We start from the raw sequence: 26,408 nt of genomic DNA, 5'->3' as shown, positions 1-26,408 counted from the left end.
CAATAGCAAAGATGATAAATCAGTTGTGAAGACTCCCAGCTCCGTTTCAATGGTGAAGATTAGCCGGAAGCACTCAACCACCAGATCAACTGGAACCTAAGAGATGATGATGTTGGCCTTTTCTCAGTCTCGTGACTTCAGTCAACTAAAGCTTGGACTCCGTCAACCTTTACCCTAGTTCTATGCCGGCGTCTCCTCTGCTCAAGCCCCTTCATGAATGGCATGAACCCTTAGCTTAAAACTTCCCCAAGTTCTCTGCTTGGCAGACACTGCTTTGGGAAAGATTCCCCAGCTTCCTCCTTACTTGGTGCCAGTAATAAATCTTTCCTTCTCCTGATCTTTACCTTGGTTGTCTTTTGACTCAACTCCCTCTAAGAGGTCAACCCAATTTTCTGGTAACAATTTGAGAAGCACTGTTATAAAGCTGTTTTTCCGGGACAATTTTACCAAACTCTAAGGATTTCTTCTGAGGTTAACTTCCCCAGTGAGACATCAGATATTTTTCCTCCTCTTTTTGCATCCATTTTATTATATAGCGCTATCATAATGATCAGTAAAGCGAACATAAAGAATATAAAAATGGCTCCTTGAGACTCGAGGGCGGCGGTCCAGCGCCGGGCCAGGAAGCGCCTGCAGCCTCCCTCTCAAGGGCCGCAGGGGTGTGTAACAGGTCGCCTGCCGGACAGAAACGCTTGACAGCCCCACGGGCCAAGTCGCGGGCGCCTGCGCGCAAGCATTAGCTCCTCCCTCCCTCCCTCCCACCCCACGGCTGAGGGTGTGGTCGGGAAGAGGGACCCTGAGGCTTCCCGAAGAAGCCACGGCTCCGCCTCGGCTTCCGCCAGCTGCGGCGTCTGGAGAAGATCGGGATGTTGTCACTTCCGCCGGAGCCGCTCTCTGCATCCGGGTCGGCTGCTGCCGCTGCCGCTGCCGCTGTGGCTGAGGGACTGGGCCTGGGTCTCACCGTCGGAGGGGAGCGGGCTCCGCTCGGGGCTACCTTCTGCGACCTGGCCGTCAGCCCTGCGTCGCCGGCCTGGAGGGGCGAAGAAGACGAGGAGGCCAAGGGTTCCTCCGGGGTCAGTGCGACTCGGGAAGGCTGGGCACGGCGGGTCTGAGCTGGGAACAGCCCTGGGGTGGACGGTGGGGACGTCCGAGGGGCGCGTATCCTGGACCGCCCGACAGAGGAGCCCAGAGCGGTATCCGCTGTAGGAGGCGCCGCGGAAACTGCCCGGAGGCGCTTCCCGGATCCCCGCCCCGCTTAGGCCCCCGCCCTTGGCCAGGCTTCTGTTTGCTTTTTGCCACCCTTGCGTCCCCCCCTTCTCCCACCCCTTTTCCGTTTGTAGGGCTGGTGCCCTCTTCTCTGCCCCTCTGCACATTCCCCGCTCTGGGGGCAGTGACTGGGCCACGTTGGTCCCTTATTTGTCACCAGCGTTGGTCTTGGTGCAGAACAAAGAAACTTGGACGTCCAATGTGCTCCACACCCTCGGGGAATATAGACACGGAAGCGGCATTTGTAATCAGGGCTTTAATGGACTTTGATATGTGAAAAGCCCAGTTCCTGCGTGGATTCAGACACTTGCCTTTTACTTCCGTACCTGGCAAAAGTGGTTTGAGTTTCTTGATGCTACTGGAGATCTACTAGAGCAACTCCTATTAAATCAGAAATGTATTTGGGTCTGTTACGTTGCTTTGAAACTTTCCCTTGGTCTTCCCTGTTCTGGGCAGCTCTTTGAGAGCACGGCTTTTGTCATCTAGGTAGTCGTAGCGCCTTCCATATAGTTAGTTTAATGAAGTGTGATTGTGTTTTGGTGGGGTTTTTTTTTTTCGCACTTTAAAAAAAATCAGGCTATTTCTCCTAATGCTTAATTACTTAATTTTTAAAATTAAACGTATTTTTTCTCTAAAATTATATAAGAATTTCTGCCATTTGTAAATGGGTGTTGTTTCCTCAAAATTATAACTGAAGTTACCGTGTCTAGTTACCCTACAGACTGTTTTCTTAGGATTTTGCATATCTCCTCCTTAGTTCTTATCATTTTACATTTTCTCCATACTCTCTTTTTGATTTTCATGATCTCCTCTATTGCAGCCTAATATTGTTGGGTTTAGACAGGAAGTATGACAGGTCCACTTCTGCAAACATGGAGCTTGAACTAGATCATCATAAGTCCGTGCTATCGTAGTCTTTAGGCACTACAGGACCTTTGAAGCTAAGTGTAGCCAAATCTGGCATTGCAGCCTTATTCTGTAGAAAGTTGTCAGTGAACTGGAGACGGTGTGCTGTATTAGAAACAGTCTAGGTCTGATATGGAAACCAAAATGTAGTGTTATTTGCCTCATATATAAGATAAAATGGGGATAATAACATCCGTGTTTTATACGACACAAAGTTTTTGGGTGGGATGCATGAGATGATGGATGTACAAGTGGTTAGTAAAGGGGAAAAGCACTCTTTGGGAAAGTAGTTCTCTTCCTTCTTCTGGTGTAATGCTCGTAGAAGGAGCAGTGGTGGAGAAAGGCACCTAAGAAAGGAAGTATATGGATAGCCAGATCCGATAATTTAACTTTGGCTGATAGTGGATCAAAAGATGCTATGTGAAGTTTGCATCCTATAAAGCAGAGTGCTAGTATAATGTGATGATAATAATATTCCAAAGTTATAATTTTTTTTTTTTTTTTTTTTTTTTGCTGTACGCGGGCCTCTCACTGTTGTGGCCCCTCCCGTTGCAGAGCACAGGCTCCGTATGCGCAGGCTCAGCGGCCATGGCTCACGGGCCCAGCTGCTCCGCGGCATGTGGGATCTTCCCAGACCGGGGCACGAACCCGTTTCCCCTGCATCGGCAGGCGGACTCTCAACCACTGCGCCACCAGGGAAGCCCCAAAGTTATAATTTTATGTTACATCCAATATTTGTAACTCCACAGCAAAGTGTTACAGATCAGTTTTTAGACTTTAATCTTCTTAAAGGTCTCAGAGCATTTCCAGTACGTTCTGCATACTGATAATATAATGTACCTTGTATAGTTGGCATAATTATCCTGTGCTTTATCTTCACAATTTTGAGAAACAGCACTATTGTAATTTCTCTTGAATTTTGTGTTAACATTTCTGATAGGGTGTTACATTTAATTGCGATATATAATTGACATGACTTTTTTTAGTTTCAGGTGTACATCATGATTCGATATTTGAATATATTGCAAAATGATCACCACAATAAGTCTACTTAACATCCAAAGTTAGTTACAAAATTTTTTTTTCTTGTGATGAGGACTTTTAATATTTACTCTATTAGCAACTTGCATATATCTAATTCAGTTTTATTAACTATAGACACTATGCTGTACATTACATTTCCAGGACTGACTTATTTTATAGCTGGAAGTGTGTACCTTTTGACCCCCTTCATCCATTTCACCCCCCTCCCACCCCACGACCTCTGGCAACCACCAGTATGTTCTCTGTATCTATGAGCTTGGTTTCGGGGGTTTTGGGTTTTTTTCTGTTTTTTTGTTTTTTGGTTTTTTTTTTTTTTTAAAGATTCTACACATAAGTGAGATCATATGGTGTTCGTCTTTCTCTGTCTGAATTATGTTACTTAGCCTAATGCCCTCAGGGTCCATCCATGTTGTTGCAAATGGCAAAGTTTTTTTTAAATAGCTGAATAATATTCCTTTGCGTGTGTGTGTGTGTGCGTGTGTGTGTGTTTATTCATCGATGGACACTTAGGTTGCTTGCATATATTTGTTATTGTAAATAATGCTGTGAATGTGAGGGTACAGATATCTTTTCCAGTTAACGTTTTCATTTTCTTCTGATAAATACCCAAAAGTGGAATTGCTGGATCATATGGGAGTTCTGTTTTTAATTTTTTGAGGAACCTCCTTACTGTTTTCCATAGTGGCTGCACCAGTTTACATTCCCATCGAGGATTCCCTTTTCTCCTCATCCTCGCTAACGTTTGTTATTTCTGGTCTTTTTGATAATAGCCGTTCTAAGGTGTGAGGCGATATGATATCTTTGTGTCATTTCATTCTTAAAAACCTGCACGACTCTGCTCTCAAGGAAACAATGACAAGCATATAGGATTTTTACAGGTGTTTTGGTGACCTTCCTAAACACATAGGCTGGCCTAAAGCATTTTTTTGTAGTGCTACCAGTATTGCCAGCTTCTTAGGAAAAAGTGAACATAAATATTTAGAATGAAGCCCTTTCCTTTAAATGGGGATGTGAAAGCCTTGCCTAAACATTTCCTTTTGCCACATTGATTTCAGCGTACGTGTTGGTTATTAGCACCTATTCCAGCATCTAGGTTAAACTACATAATAGTAAAGTTGTCATGTAAAATTGTAAGTTATAATTCAGGCAGTTCTAAATATGATCTTAATATTTAATTTTTGCTTAATTGTTAGGCTGCATGGGGAAATCCCCGTTTTCCTCTTGGTTGAATTTACCACCACACCTCACTTAGGTCATCTACTGTTTTTGAATTTGTCTCTGTGACCTCCACTGCTAACTGGCATAAGTAATGATGTGCCACCACTACAACACATTTGTTGAGAAATCAGGGTATTCCTGTTGCATTTGGTTATTTTAACAGTTGGCATCTTAAAGTATTCCTTCCCCATTCTGATTTACCAAATCAATGAACAAAAAACGGGAAACAGCCGCGATTAACGTGTGAATCAGCAGTATCCTGATTTCCTTCAGAGTAGTTGTGCTTATATTGCTCCTTTCTTGTTTCCTGTTCTTACAGCTGCTGATAATGTACTTCTAAGAACAGTCCTCTCTCTGTCATTTAAACTTTACCTAGTGTACTTTTCCCCTAAAATTTGTGATGAAATGGTTAAGAGTGAATCTGGATTTCTCTCTCCTCCTAGGTTTCGTTTAACTAGCTTAATTAATTATCCCCAAACTAAATAGCCATGTCCATATGCTGGGGTGTATTAACATCACATGACTCGATATTAAGGTAAAAGTTGAATGAATCAGCTAAATGAGCTGACAGACTCTGGCTGTCTGTGTCTAGAGAAGTATTTTCACGTCGTTGACTTGTTCACGTGGTAAAGCAGCTAAAAGACATGGTTTATCTTTTAGAATTTCACAAGGTGTGTATTTTCTCTTACAAACAAGGAATAATTTTACCAACAGAAATAGACACTGCTTGTATGTAGCTTGCCCCAAGTATTTTCACTACTCTTTTTGAGGGGTAAAACTTAACAGGAACACTATTTATGTAGTTTAATTAGAAAAAAAGGCTTAAGAGGTTGAGCTGTTAAACAAATGCTTACTATTCAGTGCTAAACCTTACAATTAAATGTTTATTTTTAAATTTAACTCATGTTTAAAGACTCATTATGTGCTGGACACTGTGCTAGATGCTGGGACTATAGTGGTAGCAACTTCGTCACCACTTATATTTTTGAAATATTAAATGTTTTTCTGAGTATGTGGGGTATTTGAAAAAACATACTCAGAACATCCTAATATTTTTCCAGCACCCAGTAAAAATGTGAAACTAAATAATGAAAGCTCTGATTATTAAATCTAGGAAAAAACATTAATTCACTTCATAGTGAGTATCAAAGATTTGAAAAAACACTGAGAAGTGTAATGAATTTAAAAGTTGAGAGACTTCCCTGGTGGCACAGTGGTTAAGAATCCGCCTGCCAGTGCAGGGGACATGGGTTCGATCCCTGGTCTGGGAAGATCCTACATGCCACGGAGTAACCAAGCCCGTGTGCCACAAGTACTGAGCCTGTGCTCTAGAGCCCGTGAGCCACAACTCCTGAAGCCTGTGCTCCGCAACAAGAAAAGCCACTGCAGTGAGAAGCCCGTGCACCTCAATGAAGAGTAGCCCCCGCTCGCTGCAACTGGAGAAAGCCCGTGCGCAGGAATGAAGACCCAACGCAGCCAAAAAAGAAAAAAAGTTATAAAAGTTGGAATAGACTGTCAGTTTTCAACCTTTAGTAATAGAATGCTGCAGTCTCACTTGAACATGAATTCTAGAGTAATAAGTATTAAGTATTTGGGTTTTATTGATCATAACTTGGGGAGCTTTTCTAATAATTCTGTGTTCTAAATAGAAAATTATTTGTTAAAGTAGGTATCCCTTTTTTGTTTGTTTTCCTCTCTACAGAGAGTAAGAGTTGCTGTCAGAGAACAGTCTATGAAGTGGTCCTTGAAGGTGTGTCAGATTACTTTATAGGTTATGTATCAGAAACAGAGAAACTGCTAAATAAGTCAAGATTATTATATTTTAAGTGTGTTTTCCACTCATTTCTCAAAATTGCCTGGCTCAGTTTTTCCCGGAGAATTAAAAATGCCTTACTCCTATGTATAAATTAACTGACTTTTCCCAGCAAACATGTTGGTGAAGAAAAGACAGCATTTGCTTTTTTCTATTTGTAAGTGGTTCCTCAAAAATTTAGACCTTTTGAGAATGTTTGAAATCTCTTGAGCATAAGTAAGAATTCAAACTGGGAAAAGAGCCTCCCAGTCTTGGCAGAGATATGAATTTAGTTTATTATGTGAAATCTAACACTTTAGAAAATTTCCAATGTAATTTTGTTGTTGTTGTTCTGGAACATAATGGTTTTTTGGTACAACTTTGTGTATCTCTTGAATGTTGTAATGACACAGCAGATAAGGCAACCATAAAATATGACCACAAGTTATACATACATGGTTTTAAAAGTTACATAATTTAGAAGGATTTACCATGAATAGCATCTTCTCCCCCTCCCACCTTATTTCTTCTTCCACTGGTGTCAGCCACTTTTAACTTTGTTTTAAAACTGCTAGTGTTAACTAGTAATACTTTCTATCTCTTAAGACATCTATGTTTTACTTCTTATTTAAAAGATACCTTTAGACATCTATTGACTTATTCTAATGTAAGTGAACTAAATATTCCGTTTATACCTCTTGCCCCCTAAAGTTGTCATGATTTTTGTTGCACTGTTAACCAGTTGATGTTAATGACTTCTTAAATAATATACTTAAACCTGTATTTCTTATTCCATCAACCATATCAAACTCTAGATCCTTCATTTTGTAAACTGAGGATAGTGACACCCACATCCTTTCTTGGAAAAACTGAAACTAAGTTAAAACATGGAGTTGCGTGAATAGAAATATTCACTAAATTCAGTGTCTGAAAACTCATGCTAAACTACATGAGAAAAGCTTATTATAGATATGAAGCAAATCAGAACGTAGCATAATTCATTTACTGGACAGGTACTGAATAGCCTTCTTTAAGTGGCTCAGGAATTATGTCATTGGAACTGTAGAGAAGTAATATAAGAGACAGCACACCACTTGGACTCTGCTGAATCAAGCGAGTCTAAATGCTATTTACCTAGTGTTCAATTTCTAGAATTAACCTCTCTCCAAAGGACAGAAAATTTAATTATGGGTGTAGAATAGAGCATATATTTATTTACTTTTATTATTTGTGCCCCCCATCCTGCAAATTGCTTTTACATAATTTACAGTACCTAGTAAATTTTAAATCGTGTCCTGGGGCACACATGCATATATGCAAATGGAAGCAAGTACTTCACTGCACAATACCCTTACTACAAACAGTAATTACTAGAATATATACACTCTGTTTTCTGTTCTAATTCTTGGGGGGAAAAAGTTGTAGTTGCAACCAACTAAATTTATTTCATGATCAGGGTGGAAGTATGAACTAAGGTATAAGATTATTGCATCTTGGGCCTCCCTGGTGGCGCAGTGGTTGAGAGTCCGCCTGCCGATGCAGGGGATACGGGTTCGTGCCCCGGTCTGGGAGGATCCCATATGCCGCGGAGCGGCTGGGCCCGTGAGCCATGGCCGCTGGGCCTGCGCATCCGGAGCCTGTGCTCCGCAACGGGAGAGGCCACAAGAGTGAGAGGCCCGCATACCGCAAAAAGAAAAAAAAAAAAAAAAAAAAGATTATTGCATCTTTTCAGCAGATAAAGTGAAAAGTAAGCCTATAAATTTTTTTTTTCTTTTTTACAGGACCTTGGCTCTCTGGATTATCAGGAGCTTGTAGTTGACATTGAGTCCAGGCTGAGGATGGAAGGTGTTGAACTTAAGGAAGAATGGCAAGATGAAGATTTTCCAATGTGAGCAATGCTTTTAAATGAAAACAGATAAATAAAACTTCACAGTTTCTTTATTGAGATGTCACTTGCTACAGGGGTCCCCAACCCCCAGGCCACGGACCACTACCGGTCTGTGGCCTGTTAGGAACCTGGCCGCACAGCAGGAGGTGAGCGGAGGGCGAGTGAGTGAAGCTTCACCTGCCGCTTCAGTGCTGCTCCATCGCTCGCATTCCTGCCTGAACCATCCCCCCACTGCCCCTCTGTCTGTGGAAGAATTGTCTTCCATGAAACCGGTCCCTGGTGCCGAGAAGGTTGGGGATTGCTGACTTACTAAATGAATATCGGGCTTCTTAAAGAAACCCAGTGTTGCAAAGTATTCATTTAATACTAGTAATAGAGACTGAGGGGTTTCTAGGGGAAGATGGTCTTTAGAAGTCTACAGGAATTGTTAAGTTGTATGCTTTTATTTTCAGAAAAAGCTTGTTAAGTAAACAAGGAAGAGCTTTCTAGGTTATCTGGCAAGCTACCTTGACACATTTGCATTTGTGTTTACAATTGTATTGGCACCAGTTGGGTTAAGAGAAAAAGAGCAAAGGCAGACTTTATATTTAAGTGATGCTTCCATGTCATCTTGGTCAGAAGACCATCCCAGTGCATAAGAAGGTTCCTTAGCAGTTGGAATATGGACAGCTGGTGAGAGTACTGACTCATTGCATAGCATAGCATGATAATAGTAATAAAGAAATGTAGAGCTCAAAATATGTAATCATCATTACCATATTCCCATTGTGAGTGACAGTTCAGCTTCATTATACATTGTATCATGCATCACATTAAATTCATGCATTTGAAGTATATTTGTTTTGTAGATTAATGATTTTTTAATTTGTAGTTGTATTTAAGAGCAGTTACATAAGGAATATATATCTACTTTTATGTGTTGCTTATGTAAATATGTAAGTCAATTCAGACAGTCTGAAAATTTTCTTTAACAGTGGTTTGTAAATTACTAAACCTTAAGAAACATTGGTTTATTCAGTTTTCCACATAATTGTTTCTATAAGCTATTTTAATAGATCTTTGAACTTCAAAAACTTTTTTTTTTAATTTCTGAATTTAAAATTGTGTCTGTGTGTTCTAGACCTTTACCGGAAGATGATAGTATTGAAGCAGATATAGTAGCTGTAACTGGACCAGAGAGTCAGCCTGGTAAGAACTTGACACTTAGTGATAGACTTTAACTGTGCTCTTTTTTGAACACATTTCTTTGTCAAGATAAAAAATATACTCAGTTTTTATTCTATCATAGGGTGCCAAAGGGTAATTTGAATGTTTAGGAAAGCATTTTTGGATTGCTTTGGAATACTTTCCAGAAACATACCTTTGAGTTTTAGAAATTTCAACCATAAAGGGGTGAGAGGAGATAATTTTTAATAGTAAAAGGTGACTATAAGGTCTGCTTCTGTTATTTAAAAAGGCATATCCTTGCTGGGATGTGTCACCTTGCTGTGATACAGAAGCAATAGTGATCAAAATCCAAAGTTTGTAAATAAGTGCTTTGGAATTGTGTTTAATGTTATTTTCTCAAGAATAAAGTGATTAAAGTTTTTCTCTTATTCAGTTTATACATCTAAGCATTTTTTCTAAATATATCTTTCATTTTTTTTTTTTTTTTTCTTTTACCCATTCCAGCCTCACTAGAAGTTAATGGCAATAAAGTGAGAAAGAAACTAATGGCTCCTGACATTAGCCTAACCCTGGATCCTAGTGATGGCTCTGTGTTGTCAGATGATTTGGATGAAAGTGGGGAGATTGACTTAGATGACTTAGATACACCATCGGAGGACAGTAATGAATTTGAGTGGGAAGGTAAGTGTTTCATTATTTTTACCTGATTTTTATTAATGAATGTTCGTGTTTATATACATACATAGTGGCATTTTCATATTAGGATAACTGGAAAGACTTAAAACTTGATCATGAAACCAGCTAAGGGATTTTGTTGAAAAAAATCAATGGCTAAGGGATTTTGTTGAAATGTTATACTTTCTAAAGTTCATATATTTGTTGCAAAGATATGAAATTTGGCTAAACACTGAATATGATGGCTTTCAAAACTGTTTATAGTAGATTACACATGTGGCTCTATTTTTTTCTTAATTGCCCAATGCTGTAAACTTATGTGTTTCCGTGTTGCTCCCAATATTGCTTGATAATTATGGCATGTTCTTTTATTCAGTAGATAACTAAGAAGAAAAGCTTTGAAGAAACTTATGCTTTAGGGAATGTGCTAAAAGTAGTTAAGAATTTGCAGAGAGGGAGTTCTGAAGGGAGTGTTTTTTTTTTTAGGGTGTTTTTTTTTTTAAATAGGTTTCCCTGATAGTGCTGCACTTTGTAAACAACTACCTTGAATTAATGTATTCTCCTAGCCTCCACCCTTATATTCTTTTTTTTTTTTTTTTTTCCCGGTACGCGGGCCTCTCACTGTTGTGGTCTCTCCCGTTGTGGAGCACAGGCTCCGGACCGCAGGCTCAGCGGCCATGGCTCACGGGCCCAGCCGCTCTGCGGCATGTGGGATCTTCCCAGACCGGGGCACGAACCCATGTTCCCTGCATCAGCAGGCGGATTCTTAACCACTGCGTCACCAGGGAAGCCCACCCTTATATTCTTTATCATTAGTTATTTGGAATTGAAAGGAATTGGCATGTGTTTTGCTTTACATGCTTTCTTTAATTAGATAACTGCTCTCTACAGTATCTTTATAGCTGTTAATAATTTATATATGTTTAGTTCATCTTTAAAGTGATTTTTATTTCAAAGCAGTGTTTATCATTAGTTATGTTATCTGCAGTAAAGAGTAAGGTCCTTAATGTGCTGTTATCTTTTGCTCCTTTTTTCTTCCCTGTTTCACTGGTTCAGTATGCAATCCGGTAATAAGCAATATTTTATATAAAGATACTGAAATAGTTTTCTGCCTATGTGTTTTGTCTCTTCTTTCTTTAATGCTGCTGTAGTCATTTCCTGGAAGGATATTTTCCGTTAACAGCTTTGTCTTGGAAACAAACAACTAACATACAGTAGGTTTCCCCTTCCCCCATCTTTTGGTAAGGACTATGATACTAAAATTTCAAAAATCATTGCTTCATTAAAAATCAGCTAAAGTGCAATCTTAAAATGTAAATTATACCTAATCATTGGTGCTTGTGCTTTGACTAATGTCAATTTAAAATAGACTTTTGCATGTACACTTCAGAATATTATCAATAATTTTGTGCTTTATAAGACTGATCAAATGAGAAATAATCATTGACTCGTTAACCACTTTCTATCTGGTATTATAATGTTTGGGGAATCATTTATGTGCTCAACAACAAAAAACATTGGCTCCCAGAGAGTTGTTTTAAGTAACCTATAGTGGTAACTGTCTGTCAAGGACAATGTTGTAAATAGAATCTGGAAAGGCATTGTAGGGCCAGTGTACTAAGATTTTGATGGCTGTATGAATTATCGTTTCTGAATTTGTGGATGTACGTTGTACTGCGATTAGGTCCTTTCTGAATTAAGCAATTCAAAAAAAGTTAAAGAACCATGATTTCCAAAAACAAAATGGCCTTATATCAAGAATAAGCCTTTTCCTCTATTACGGAAGAAATATTTAAAATTCCACACACAGGGAACTCTGTTCAGTATTATGTAACAACCTAAGTGGGAAAAGAATCACTTTGCTGTACACCTGAAACTGTCACAACATTGTTAATCAACTATACTCCAATATAAAATAAAATGTTCAAAAATAACTAAATAAAATTCCACAAAAGGTATAATAAAAAAATTCTCTGAACAATCTAATTAGATAGTAAAGTGGTTAACATGTAATTTGATTTTTATTTTATAAATAATAATCTGTGATTCAAAAACCTTTTATTTTGATAGATGATCTTCCGAAACCCAAGACTACTGAAGTTATTAGGAAAGGCTCAATTACTGAATATACAGCAGCAGAGGAAAAAGAAGATGGACGACGCTGGCGTATGTTCAGAATTGGAGAACAGGACCACAGGGTTGATATGAAAGCAATTGAACCCTATAAAAAAGTTATTAGCCATGGAGGTAACGGTTACCAAAGATTTTTTAGATTTTTTAATACAATATCAGAAATCTGAATGCTTAAGAGAATCTCTCCTTTGAGGTATTACATAATTTTGAAAGCACAATAAACATCATGTCCTTTTAGAAATGTAACAGGTTTGAAGTAAAAGGCTAAAGCCAACATTTAAAAATTGTTAACACGTGCATACAGTAAGTTCAGAAGGTGTAAGAGTGTACAGTGAAAACTGTCTCCTTCCACCGTTATCCCTAGATACCCCTAAATTGGGACTTTCTCCCTTTTTTATTCATTTATAATTTATATACAGTGGATTACTCCAATCCTTTTTTTGTAGCATTTGCATATTCCTTTTTTTTTCCACCTTCATTGAGATAAAACTGACATAGTGTATAAGTTTAAGGTGTAAAATATGTTGATTTGATACATTATATATATATATATATATTTTTAATATTTATTTATTTATTTGGCTGCCTCGGGTCTTACTTGCAGCACGTGGGGTCTTTTGTTGCAGCACGTGGGCTTTTTCGTTGCAATGTGGGTTTCTCTTTAGTTGTGGCCCTCGGGCTCAGTAGTTGTGGCATGTGGGCTTTAGAGCGTGCAGGCTTAGTTGCCCCACGGCATATGGGATCTTAATTCCCCAACCAGGGATCGAAAATGCGTCCCCTGCGTTGGAAGGTGGATTCTTTTTTTTCTTTTTCTTTCTTTCTTTTTTTAAAAAAATGTTTTATTATTTATTTTATTTATTTTTGGCTGCATTGGGTCTTAGTTGTGGCACGCGGGATCATTCGTTCCAGTGCGTGGGCTTCTCTCTAGCAGTGGCATGCAGGTTTTCTCTTCTCTAGTTGTGGTGAGCAGGCTCCAGGGCGCCTGGGCTCTGTAGTTGTGGCACGCAGGTTCCAGAGCACATGGTCTCTGTAGTTTGCGGCACGCAGACTCTCTAGTTGAGGCACGCGGGTTGCCCCGCAGCATGTGGGATCCTAGTTCACTGACCAGGGATCAAACCCAAGTCCCCTGAATTGTAAGGCGGATTCTTTACCATTGGACCACCAGGAAAGTCCCTGGAAGGTGGATTCTTAACCAGTGGACCATCAGGAAAGTCCCTGATACATTATATACTGCGAGTGATTGCTACCATAACATTTGCTAACACCTGTATCACATCACATAATTACCATTTCTTTTTTGTGGTGGGAACATTTAAGGTCTAGTCTACTCTTTTAGCAACTTTCAAGTACATAATACAGTATTGTTAACTATAGTCACTATGTGGCACATTAGTCCCCAGAAATTATTCATCTTCTAACTCGAAGTTTGTACTTTGATCAACATCTCCCCTTTACCCTCAGCCCCTGGTAACCACCATTTTAGTCTCGGTTTCTGTGAGTCCAGCTATTTTAGATTTCAGATACAAGTGACATACAGTATTTGTCATTCTTCTGTCTGACTTATTTCATAAGAAATGCTCTAATCTTAAGTGTACAGTTCACTGAATTTTGATGATTGCCCATATAACCATATACACTTATAATCTACACTCCCAGACAGACAGAACATTTTCATTGCCCCAGAAAATTCTCTGGTTCTCCCTTTCAATGAATACCCTTTCTCCAATAACCACTATTCTAATGCCTACCCCATGATTAGTTTTGCTTGTTAAAGAATTTTATGTAACTGGAATCATAGTTTACACTCTTGTCTACTTTCACTCAGCATAATGATTTTGATATTTAACCATGTTGTTGCATGTATCCATAGTTCATTCCTTGTTACTGCCGGTTTGCTTATCCATTGCTATTTTGATGGCCTTGTGAGTTATTTTCCAGTTAGAGCTATTATGATTAAAACTGCTGTGAACACTCTTTTTTTTTTGTCTTTGCCATTCATTTGTTCTTGGCGGCGGGGGAGCTGTGTTGGGCTGCACGCAGGCTTTCTCTAGTTGCAGCGAGGGGGAGCTACTCTTCGTTACAGTGCACAGGCTTCTCATTGGGGTGGCTTCTCTGGTTGCAGAGCACAGGCTCTAGGCACAAGGGCTTCAGTAGTTGCGGCTCACGGGCTCTAGAGCGCAGGCTCAGTAGTTGTGGCGCACGGGCTTAGTTGCTCCGCGGCATGTGGGATCTTCCAGGACCAGGGATCAAACCCGTGTCCCCTGCATTGGCAGACGGATTCTTAACCACTGCACCACCAGGGAAGTCCCCTGTGAATGTTCTTACACTCTTTTGTGCTTATAAATACAACCTAGCCCTTTAAAATATGAATCTTAATTTGCCTTAAAACCCTGAACAAATCATTTAGCTTTACCACAAAGTAGAGAATTAGTTCGTTCCACATTGTTTTGGAACACCCACTTTGCATATTTATGGAATATATAAAAATAAGGCTTTGTTCCTTAAGAAATTTACAAGTCAAATGGGAAAAGCTATGAAGTGCATTTATAGCATCTATCAGTCTGACTGTCTTGTATGTAGAAGTTTACATAGTCACTGTGTAAATAGCACCAGAATGTTAGTGGTAGTCAAAATACAACTCTATAGAGCATGTCATACGACCTGAAATCCTCCTAATTCAGGACAGGGGGCCACATAGGTCAAGCAGATGGGTTTTTTCACATAGTCATTTCTGCTTAATTTACCCTCTGCCAAATGCATTCTGCTTATTTCTGTAGTCTTCATTCATCTGAAAGCAGATCTCTTGAATATTTGCAGTTACATTATTCTGCCTAATTTAGTCTTACTCAGTGAAGAAAACAGGATAATATGGATCACGAAGTCCACAGACATGTATTAATTCATCTAGTTCATTGGAAGCAAGTTGTGAGACCTGCCTCATTGTTTAAACCTAATATTTTTGAGAAATAGCACTTTATTTTTTTAGGAGAAAATAATTAGGGCCATTTTATCCTATTGAGTTACCACAAGGTGTTTTGTGACTAAGGGATTAAGCAAGGTAGTGAATATTCTAATGTACTTGAAATGTTCCTTTTTAGTGCATGTTTGTAAACAATAGGAATGAAAGTTAAAGCAGAAGTATTTGTTGCTGGTTACAGCTTAATATCTGTATGAGAATTAAAACATTTATATTTTAGAGATTGTAATTAAAACATATATTTTAGTGCTGTTTTTCTTCACTTAGACTTATGTCAGACATAATCTTTTCTTACTTTTTAATACCCTAAAAGCTACAAAATGCTAGACATTGAATGTAAAACTATTTTTTAAAGAGCAACTACTTTAAGCAGAAGTTGCATAAGAATGTTTTATTGCAGATGTTGTATTCTGGTTGGATTATTATCTACCTACTTGCTAAAATAAGGCAACTTTCTCAGTATGCTAATTTAACTGGATTTCTGGTTTTTATGCCCACTCTTTCCTCTTTACATTTTATTCTCTTTTTGAGAAGAGAGGATTTAAAGATCTCTGTAAGACTATACAGGGTCAGATCAAAAAAACCCCATACTTTTTGATTCAGAAATGTGTGGAACATGCACCACTGTAATTTATCAACCATAAATGATATCCCCTGTAAAATCTTCAGAGTATAATCATGCTGGTTTCTTTTTCAGGATATTATGGGGATGGATTAAATGCCATTGTTGTGTTTGCTGTCTGTTTTATGCCTGAAAGTGGTCAACCTAACTATAGATACCTGATGGACAATCTCTTTAAGTAAGTAGATCATCACAAAAATGTTTGGACAGAATTGAGTACATTCGATCTCCAGTTTAAGGAAGGGAACTTTATTTAGCTGGGTAGAAATTATTGAGTTGGCCAAAAAGTTCATTCGGGTTTTTCCATAAGATGTTACAGAAAAACCTGAGGGAACTTTTTGGCCAACCCAATATAAATAATCCTAGTTCTGATTCCTTAAGTCTCTCTCTTGGCGTTATAAAAACTATCCATTTTCCAACTCAACAGAAGAATTGTCATTTTAAAACTGGAAGAGATATTACAGATTATGTGTTCCAACTTCATTTTACACTTGAGGACACATTAAGTGCTTTATTGGGGAAAATTTCAAACATATACAAAGGCAGAGAGAAGTATATTAAATCTTTGTGTAACAATCACCCAGTTCCACAATTATCAGTTTATACTTTATTCCCACAAATACCTCCCCATGACATAATTTTGAAACAAATCCCAGACATCATCTCATTTATAAACATTTTAAGATGTATTTCTAAAAGAAAAGAACTTTTTTTCTTTAAATAACCATAATACCAACTAATGCTGTTTAAAATTTTTGCTCTCACTGAAGGGGAGGGAAGGGAATTGCGTTATTTGGGTAACCTGGTTTGGTTCTGCATAGCAGTGTTTCTAAGACTTTATTTTTACAGGTACGTTATTGGCACTTTGGAGCTGTTAGTAGCAGAAAACTACATGATCGTTTATTTAAATGGTGCAACAACTCGAAGAAAAATGCCCAGTCTGGGATGGCTCAGGAAATGCTATCAACAAATTGATAGAAGGTATTGTAAATGCAAGTGGAAAGCTAATCTGAATAATGTTTATTATGTCCTATTAGATTAAATTTTATTTTCTGTTGCCACTTAAAGTCACCATGTATTTCTTCAGAAATTACATTTATTAATTTCATAGTAAGTTTCTATTTTCAAACTTATAAAATAGCTCTTTATTTCTCCTTTGTACCACATCAAACATTTTCCTATAATTTACATTTTGGGAAAGGATGGAGAATTTAGTACATTTCCTATTTTATTACATTCTGGATTTTGCCTCATTTATAGTGCTTAGTATATTTTGTTACTTAAGACGCTTATTTAGGCGTAATCTTTCTTTGGAATGAGATCTAGAAATGTATTCTCCTGGGAGTTAGTCATCTGTGCTAATGGAAGGAATTTTGATCCTCTATTTGGTTTGATTTGACCACAGCTAATTCAAACTAGGTTAATCAACTCAGATCCAGTAACAGGTTTCTCTTCATACCTGAACATGACATTGGCTGGTTCTTGTGATTTTTTTTTTAAATACTTAGTCATCACTGTAAGTGTGAAATATGATGATAAAAACAGCAGTTTTTATTTCATCTTTTTTTTTTTTTTGCGGTACGCGGGACTCTCACTGTTGTGGCCTCTCCCGTTGTGGAGCACAGGTTCCGGACGTGCAGGCTCAGCGTCCATGGCTCACGGGCCCAGCCGCTCCGTGGCATGTGGGATCTTCCCGGACCGGGGCACGAACCCACGTCCCCTGCAACGGCAGGCGGACTGTCAACCACTGTGCCACCAGGGAAGCCCTATTTCATCATTTTAAGTTGTCTAGGATAATGCTTTTAACTTTTAATCAAAATTTTAGACTCCATAAGAATACATTAGATCTGATTCATGTTGCCTGTTCCTATGGTGATCTCTCCCCTCACCTTTCTGCCTGCCCAGTGCCTTTCATGGTGTTGAAGAAATTAATAACAGTTTCCCCTCCATCCAGAAAAATGAAAAGAGCTTACTTCTATATTCAGTATTGGCTTCTACCCCTGGTTGACAGTCTTGAAGACAAGTGAATGTATACTAGGAGACATTTAATAACAGGCTACACTGTGGACATAAATTTAGGCAAATGAAGTAGAGTTCATTTCGTGGCAGTGGGAAGGACCATTGGAATTCAGGAGTGCATTTTCTTTTGTTTGTTATCTTTTGTTGTCTTTAGGAATATCATATCCAAATGACAACTCTTGAATGAGGATTTTTTTCAATTTTTTGTATAGACTTGCACATACTTACTGATGTCTTAGCTTTTCTTCTAGCATTAGAATTTGTAGAACTTTTAAATTTTTCTTTTTTTTTTAAACTCCAGGTTACGGAAAAACCTAAAGTCTCTAATCATTGTACATCCCTCTTGGTTTATCAGAACACTTCTGGCTGTTACAAGACCATTTATTAGGTAATTTTCTGAGAACCATTGACTCTTAAAAAACCCCCCACAGACTCCTTGTATGAATTTCTTGTCAGTTCTCTTGGTCAGAAATATTAAGGTAATTATCTTTATTTCCTTCCATAGCTCAAAATTCAGCCAAAAAATTAGATACGTCTTTAATTTGGCAGAACTAGCGGAACTTGTCCCCATGGAATATGTTGGAATACCAGAATGCATAAAACAGTATGTTTTGTTTCATTTCTTTAATTGTATTGGATCTTTATATTTTGATGTGCAAGAGGTAAATATTTCAGTACCCATTCTTTCTCCCTTCATATATTATAATTATTTTATAACTGCTCTTGTTTTTATAACAAAGAAAAGGGGAAAGAAGACACTTCCCAACACTTTCCCCATAAGTCACCATTTTCTTCAGGCTATCAGTTGAGGAGGAGGAATTGTTTCTGGTTTGGTTCATTTATATTTTTAAAGATAGTTACAGTCTTAAGAGATGGTTTCTTGATTGGTTAGTACTAAGGAACATTCTCCAGACTTGAACATGCTGGTCTCCAGATTTGAGTAAGCTTGTCATGGCATCAAATAATATTATTAGGGAAGTAAAATATTTATATCAGTCTAACCTTAATACTTTCCAGTGGCTGGAGTTTGTTCTGTTTACCAAATTCACTTATCTAACTTCTAAAAGGAATTGGTAGAACACTGTTAACATAAATACTTGAGTATCACAGTGCTATAATATAGAAAAATGTTTCTTTGTTCTATTAATGTGAGGTTTTAGTCTGTTGAATGTGTCAAAACCACATTTCTTAAGTCAGTTCTGACTTCCTGTATCGTATGTTAAATATTTTTGGGTTTGCCTGCAAACTTATGAGTTTATTTTTAGTGCCTTTTTTTGAGTTTTTGTTCATCTTCATAACATGTATGTTTACTAAAATAACTCTTCCCTACCAAGGTATGAAGAAGAAAAGTTAAAAAAGAAACAGAAAAGGTATATGCACACCTTGACTGGGTTGCATCTAGACTAGTCCATTTGCATTGCACAGACTAACTCTTCCTTATTGGTTGGTTAGCTCGTAGACAAAGATAATAGCATTTGTAAATATAAATATACCCCAGGATTCAAATATAGAGTGAATCCAAAGTTCCTGATGCTGAGTATGGCTTGGATTCACTCTGTTTTAACACCATAATAATGCCAGTTACAAAATAAAGACCATACCTCCTCCTCCCTGCTTTTGGTATAAATACTGACAGTAAATTCCTAAGAATACTATTTGGAAAACCAATTATTTATAATACCTTACCAGTTTCACCATACTTTAAATCTCTAACTTGTGCTTTTGAAATATTTATGCACTTTTTTAATGTATCAGTTTTCCCCCCTGGGGTTGATGATTATATTTGCAATGCACATATTCTTTGGCTAACCAACATTGATTTTCTTGTATGCTTAAATGGCCTGCTAACTAGTCAAATTCTACATGTGATAAAATACCTAAAAGTTCAATGTACCATTTAATAGTTAAACACTCTGCTTTCCATCTTTAATTTAATTTTGAATACTTCTGCTTTGAGCATAACAAACTGTCATCTGTTAATATCTTGGCACAGAAGATGAAAGGCAAGTGTATAAAATAGTTACCATTTTATATAGTAATTTAGAAAATTATAGGATTTAGATCTAACTTGTTAATGGATTTTTAAAATATTAACAACTAAATTAGCAAAACAGTTTGATACAGTCCCATAAGAGTTAAGGTGAGAGATTTGTATGTAGTTACCATTTGGACCATTGTAAGGAACTGGAGCTGGAATATTCTTAACTTTGAACAAATTTTGGCTCTGTTGATGAGCAAGAATTCTGTTGACCATGTGATAGAGTCATAGCTTTACATTTCTATGTGACACTTTACAGCTAAACATTTTAAGATAGAGATAAGGACAGTGATTTTAAATCTTGCTAATTTCTCGTTCCTCTCAAGACATTGGTGTGAATTTGCCAGACAAGTGGCTGAAGTTTAAAATGTAGTCTATAATTGTAGAATATTTTGAAGCCAGCTGCTTCATGGATTTCAAAATGAATTGCCTTTGTTGATGAAATCTGCTATGTTGTGCCTTTTTTACAAAATTCTTAGTTAAGTAACTTAGGCATCAGAAAAAAAGTAGAATTGTACTTTTTATTTAAATGTATTGTTTGAAACCTACCAATATTATTTTATCTTGATTTTTTTTAACTTTTGTTTCATTTAATCTTAAATAGAATCATTACATATATCTTTTAGGCACTTCTAAGTTTTTGTACAAAATTTCTTTAGCCTTGAAAAATAATAAATCCTTGTCAGCTTGAAAAGGGTAACACTCAAGTTTTAAAAATAGAAGGGCATGTTTTTAAAACCAAGTTAACAGAAACTGCATGCGGGAGCTTATTACCCAAGGTGAAATTTCTATGAGTACTGGTGATAAGGATTCAAAAGTGAGTGTGCTGAAATATAGCAGTTTTAAATGTTTTAGATGTTTGTTTCAAATAACTCAGTGCAAGTGTAGCCAGGTAGATGTTGACTGTTAAAATATTTGAACAGAGTTTAAAAATAAAGTGATTATGAAATTAGTTCATACCGATATTTCACATGTTGAAAAGATTGATGTGTTTTGCATGCCTTATCAAGAATATGTACCTTTCAAATTTTTGTTACCAATATAAAAAATATTTTAAAGTGTTAATCAGGTGATTGTAGTAATGGAAACAAGTGTGAAAAGTATCTTCGTATATCATACCAAGTTGTTTTAAACTCTCCTCCATCAGTGATTCAAACTACTACAAATATAAATATACAAATATAACAGTAAGAGATTGTTGTACATTATCTGTGAAGGGTTGTCTATAATTTTTGTGTGGTAATTACATAATTCTTCTAATCCCCACTTGCCTAAATTTTGATGTGATCTCTATGCATCCCACTCCTGATCCAGTCATATTTTTAATCTACATCTAGATACTTCTGATTATTAAATTCTGTGGCTTCTTACTATCAAGATAAATAAAAAGTATTCACATTCTAAGTGTACCAATAAATTTTGGAGAATAATTATGGCATCCATAAATATGTACTTTTACCACTGAACTTAAAAGTTGATCAGTTGATGGCATTAGTGGCATTTAAATATTTCAGTTAACATCATTTTGGAGGGAGTTATTTTTCCTGCCACTCAGATCACTTAGCTCCCTGCCTCAGCCATGCTACAGTTCAACATTTTAATATGCCTGTTGTAATTTGAACTTTTAATAAAGTTTATATGCATTTGTATATAAAGTATCTTACAATCTTTTAAAAAAAACAAGTCACATTCTTGCCAGTGTCCTCTTGCCTTTAAAAATTATCTTTCCTGGTTGGGAAAATGTTTGGTAACCTTTTTACTATGTCTGCTTCTTTGCAAAGCTTTGTTTTTAACAGAATAATAATCTATGGTAAAATTAGCCATTATTTTTAGAAAGAGAATTGTTCATTTGCTTATATCTTATTATCTATATTGTTTTTCATTAAACAGAGTTGATCAAGAGCTTAATGGAAAACAAGATGAACCGAAAAGTGAACAGTAAGTTTGGCATCTAGTCCAAACACGACTGAAGAATGTGCTGATGAAGCAGTGCTTTTTTGCATTTATAATGCATTTATTGGTCCTGATTTTTATGTAACCTGTTACAAAACTGACTTGACTTTTTCTTAATGGACTTTTGTATAAGGGACTGTTCACTGCTGTACTGGTTTGCAGATCTCTTGAATTTAGCTCTTTACTAGCTAATTATATTGTAATCATTTTATATTTTATATTGCTAAATAGCAGAGAACCACACTTTATATAAAGCAGTTTTTGCATTTGTTTATTAAATGATGCATTTTCTTCAGTAAAATATTTATATGCCTAAATGGAAAAGGAAAGAGATAATATATATTTTTATGTTTTTGAGCAATATTTTTTAATGTATACCTTTCTTATGGAAGAATATGCAGGTAAATAAGACCATGATTTTGTAAAATGCACGTTAAAATTTTTGTTTTGTAAATGGTTAAATACACTTCCTGGTCACTTAGAAAATATGCTCATAAAGTGAGGGACAGTTAAACTGGTTCTCATGAATACCCAAAGGTCATATACATAATCTAAGTAGATTAGTACCATTCTGAGTTTTTTTCTCACTTAACATTTATTTCTTAATTCAGACACAAATACAAGTGTATTGCACACTTTTTTTTTTAAGCATAAAGACAAGTCAAAAAGCCATTTTTAGAATTAGAGAATTTAAGAGGTTAAGAATTGGGGTTTGTATATATGTATATATCAGACATTTTATCTTCTGGCCAAAAGTCAGAACTTCATAAAAGTTTTAGGTTTGTTCACTAATGTGAAATAAGCTGTGTGTCCAGGGTATCACTCTCCTGGATTTGTGTGAGTGCAGTGTAATATTCAGAGAATGTGATGAGTTATTCACTGTCACTACCTTTCTTTAGAAAATAGGGGCTGCTTTTTTAACTACTTTCAATGTGGGCACTTTACCAAAATGCTCTCATATCAGGTGTTTGACCCAGTCAGATAAGGTGTGTTTTCCCATTTTCTGTTGAATTATGTTGACAGTACTGTAAATTAAGTTATTTTGTAAGTCTTAGAGCATCATCATATTATGGTGTTCTGCGTTTGGTGTAAGCATATAAACTCCTTGTTTAATTTGGTAAGTACCTTGACTCTACATTGAAATTGTATTTATGCCCCAGATAGAACTTAATTACCCACAAAATCATTCAAAAACAACAGGTTGGTCAAAACAACAGGTTGGTCTAATACTGTGTCATATACTTGTGTGACTTATACATTTGGTAAACTTAGTACCTGCCTGATTTAAGGGTCACACCACACTCCAGCCCTTCTTATAAGGTAATTTACAAAAGAGTAGTAAAATTGAGGTGCAGGAGCTAAACCTCTAGGATTTATTCTATCCTAGACTGGCTTTTATCATTGCTGTTTTTAGTGTAAAGTTTTCTATTGCAAAAGAGAATTTCCTTTACTTTTTGTCCTCCTCAGTCGTAAACTTGACACAGTAACCCAAGTCCAATTATGGCAGATGCTGGAGGATTCCCAGGATGAGACTTTCCTTAGCAGCCTCCTGACTTCACTTGGATCCAGCTGCTGTAGGCAGATCCTGAACTAATGTCATTATAGTCAATAAATCTAAAACCATTATTGCTTGCTCAGATCTTAGAAATACTTTGTGTTCAAAAAGCAAACTAACAGTAACAGTTTAGGCATTCCTTCTGAATTTACGAATAAAAGATCATATTGAATTTAATTGTGATTAGAGTCTATATTTGTAGAGTGCTTTAAGTGACCTTTCATCAGTATAAGTAGTCTTGCATCTATAAATTTGTGTCTCAGTCAAACCTGGTTGAGCTTTTTAAATAGGTGGCTTTCCTCCACATTTAAGTACCCAGTTCTTCAATTTCAACACGTTACTGTTTATTGACTTTTGCATTTGCAAGCATTGTCCCAATTATAGATACAACTCGTTACAAAAGTGGTGCATTTTCCTACATATTTTTTAAAGTAGAGGTAGCCTATATTCTATCAGAACATTAAAATTTAGAGGGAACAGTGATAACGTTTGGGATATAACGAAAGGGATGTGCTGTGAATCACTAGATTTAAAAGAATACCTGTTCTAACCTATACCTAGATGAAATCTGGTATGGGGACATGCCCCGTAATGTTTCATAGCTATGAGACTTAAGATCATAACAAGTAGGTCAGAGGAAAAGCATTTATTAAACTGGTTATTTGTAATTACTAGCTATGTGACATTTTCCCCATATCATTCAGTTTTGATTTTCCATTACTGATTGAGGTGAAAGTACATATAATTGTGTTATTTTATCTTTCTGCTGGGATCATGGTTCTAACTTGTTTAATTTGATGCTTATGCCACTATTTTTTGTTGTATTTGGGTTCTGAGTGCCTCTTTTTAGTCAAAAGTTTCTCTTATAAAGTAATCTGATTGTGTTCTGCTTGGTCATATTCCTTATTAGCACCAAGGGAAGGCACTATATTGATCCCACAGTTTAAGCTTAATAGTCTTCAACTGGGGGTGGGGGGAATATAAAGAAATATGATTCCAAGTAGGGCCTAGCAGGACCTGGAAAGGAAGATAACAAAACAAGGAAGTAAGAGAAAGAAAACTATAAAGGGATAATGAGTTAGCTAAGATTCCACTGAATGTGTCCTTGTTAAGGGAAGTGCTGTATATGGCAGCGGTTGGTACCATTTTTGTATCAATCAGGAAAACCTGCAGGCTACATACAGAATATGTGAATAAGACTGTGGAGTGAAGGGGGCAAAGGCTGGTAATACTTAACAGTGAAAATTCATATTTTCCTCTGCTTTGTCTCTTCATACAAAAGCAGGTTTTAAACAGGGAGGGTCAGCAATTACAATGCTCAGATTAAAGTGTAGGGTTACGTTACTTTTGACATTCATAGCTGGTAAACATTTAATGTATTGTTCCAAAATGGACATCACTCTTTAGTAACTATACTGAATACTGAAATTTGCTGATTGACAGGTATATATAGGTTGCTAGACTTTCTTCAACTGCAATTCCAGAATTTAAAAAGGTAAGGAATCTGCTTTTTTGATAGTCTTCTTTTAAATGACTGTGTTACTCTGGCTGTTTTTATGTGATTGCTCAGGGAATTTGAAAGTGTTTGAATTAAAGGAGAAGGGGCTTCTTAGATTTCTTCAATTGATAGTTAAATATTAGCATTAGGATATGTCCAGTTTCCTAGTGAGATTGGTAAAGTTGTGTGTAAGGTGACAGTAGCTTCATCCTTTTGCCCATGTGATATGTGATATGTGATATGTGATATGTGGAAAATTGCTATCATTGCTCCTACAGGAGGAGGAGGAGATAGACTGAAAATAGGTAGATATGGCTACCACATTCTGTTTTGTTTTCATGCCTTTTTTTTCTCATCCTGTATAGCTATTTGAGAAGTGGATCACAAATGTCAGAAGGGTGGGATAGCTAGAGGAATTAATGTACTTAAGAGTTAGACCAACTATTCTGTTAGAGTTTATCTTGTAGGAACAGGGATTGTATAATTTGAGTTGCTGGGAGAAAGAGTTAAGGACTTAGACTTGCATGAGAAGGTCAGCTGGTAAGAGAAGTGGGAGATTCTCAATGTTCTAATAGTAAGGAAGAATTACCTGGAGAGCCTTTCATCCCCCTCTTCCCATCCCAAGATCCTGAATGAATTAGAATCAATATCAGTGGTGAGTCCCAGTAATGTAATCCTTTAAAATTCTCAATGGTAATTGAAAATAATGTGTTGAGCAGCAAGGAGTGACACTAAAATTTGAACAGAACTGTTACTTTGTTGCAGCTATATATGATAGATCTACTTAATTTCTTATGTTTTGAGAACTACTTTTATGAAAAGTTTACATGAAGCACTTAATATAACAAACACATCAAACACCAGAAGAAAATCAAAGTTTAATGCTTTCATGTTACTAAAGAATTATTATAATATCTCTCTAATTCTATTTTATAAGACATTCTACAAGAGGTTAAAACATTTGCATTTTGAAATTTTTATGCGTTTTCACATTCAGTGTGGCTAAGGAGGAACTTGGAAAATAATGTTAATTAGCTACTCTACTGCACTTTTTATATTTGAGTTTTCTGAAGTTATGCCCCTTAAACAGTTTATTTACATAAACTAGCTAGTAAATATTTATGGTGTTCAGGGCACTGACTTGCACAGCCCTTGGGGCACATGGAACACAATTCAGAGTTCGTTAGACACTAATGCACTTTGATATATATTTCAAAGATTAATACATTTTTCTTACCATAAATTCACATGCTGTCATTTAGACACAATTAATGTACTGTGATCATTTACCACTGTTCAGATAATGTTGCGTAGCCTAGTGCTCTCCTTTTACAGTGAGAGAAATTCAGTTCTGAAGACTGTGTGTGCAAGATGTTGATGTGGTCCCTGTAAGAAATACTAAGGTTGGTCTTGATTTACTAAGAAGATGTAATATTTTCTTTTTCTCTGACTTGTTAGGAATACAATAACTTGTGTCCTGATTTGTTGCACATCGTATTTTTGCAACGTTAATGAATTTAAATAAATTAATTGTAAAGTTTTGGTTTTGACTCATTTGCCACATTTTTCTGTCTCCCATTTCACTACTGAATTTTTACAAAGTTTATCTTGTAAGCTTTTCAAATAGTTTTAGACCTTTTGTTTCTGTAGTTTGGGT

At 36.7% G+C, this 26,408-nt stretch overlaps 1 protein-coding gene across 3 annotated transcripts; it reads left to right on the top strand.

Moving 5' to 3' along the window:
- The first annotated feature begins 867 nt into the window (after positions 1–867).
- Positions 868–26,301, top strand: BNIP2 (BCL2 interacting protein 2). Of its 3 annotated transcripts, XM_081229236.1 has the most exons (12): positions 868–1,073; positions 6,137–6,184; positions 8,008–8,114; positions 9,235–9,302; positions 9,786–9,962; positions 12,027–12,203; positions 15,764–15,866; positions 16,538–16,669; positions 18,009–18,095; positions 18,213–18,311; positions 19,042–19,077; positions 21,636–26,301. In XM_081229236.1, the coding sequence occupies exons 2-12, from the start codon at positions 6,167–6,169 to the stop codon at positions 21,685–21,687; spliced, it is 1,056 nt and encodes a 351-aa protein (XP_081085362.1). In that variant the 5' UTR covers positions 868–1,073; positions 6,137–6,166; the 3' UTR covers positions 21,688–26,301. The 3 variants fall into 3 exon arrangements, with proteins under 3 accessions (XP_081085362.1, XP_081085364.1, XP_081085363.1); XM_081229238.1 differs by lacking the exon at positions 6,137–6,184; XM_081229237.1 differs by lacking the exon at positions 19,042–19,077.
- Positions 26,302–26,408: the final 107 nt, after the last annotated feature.

The sequence above is a fragment of the Mesoplodon bidens genome, assembly GCF_964165515.1.
Source record: "Mesoplodon bidens genome assembly, chromosome: 3".
In the NCBI taxonomy this organism is placed as follows: Eukaryota; Metazoa; Chordata; class Mammalia; order Artiodactyla; family Ziphiidae; genus Mesoplodon; species Mesoplodon bidens.
This window is presented reverse-complemented; position numbering and strand designations above follow the sequence as displayed.

Bases quoted from the DNA above. Each gene is read 5' to 3' on its own strand.
- BNIP2 (XM_081229236.1), top strand. The intron at 9,303-9,785 runs GTAAGAACTTGA...TACCCATTCCAG, and splicing joins TGGACCAGAGAGTCAGCCTG to CCTCACTAGAAGTTAATGGC. The intron at 12,204-15,763 runs GTAACGGTTACC...TTTCTTTTTCAG, and splicing joins AAAAGTTATTAGCCATGGAG to GATATTATGGGGATGGATTA.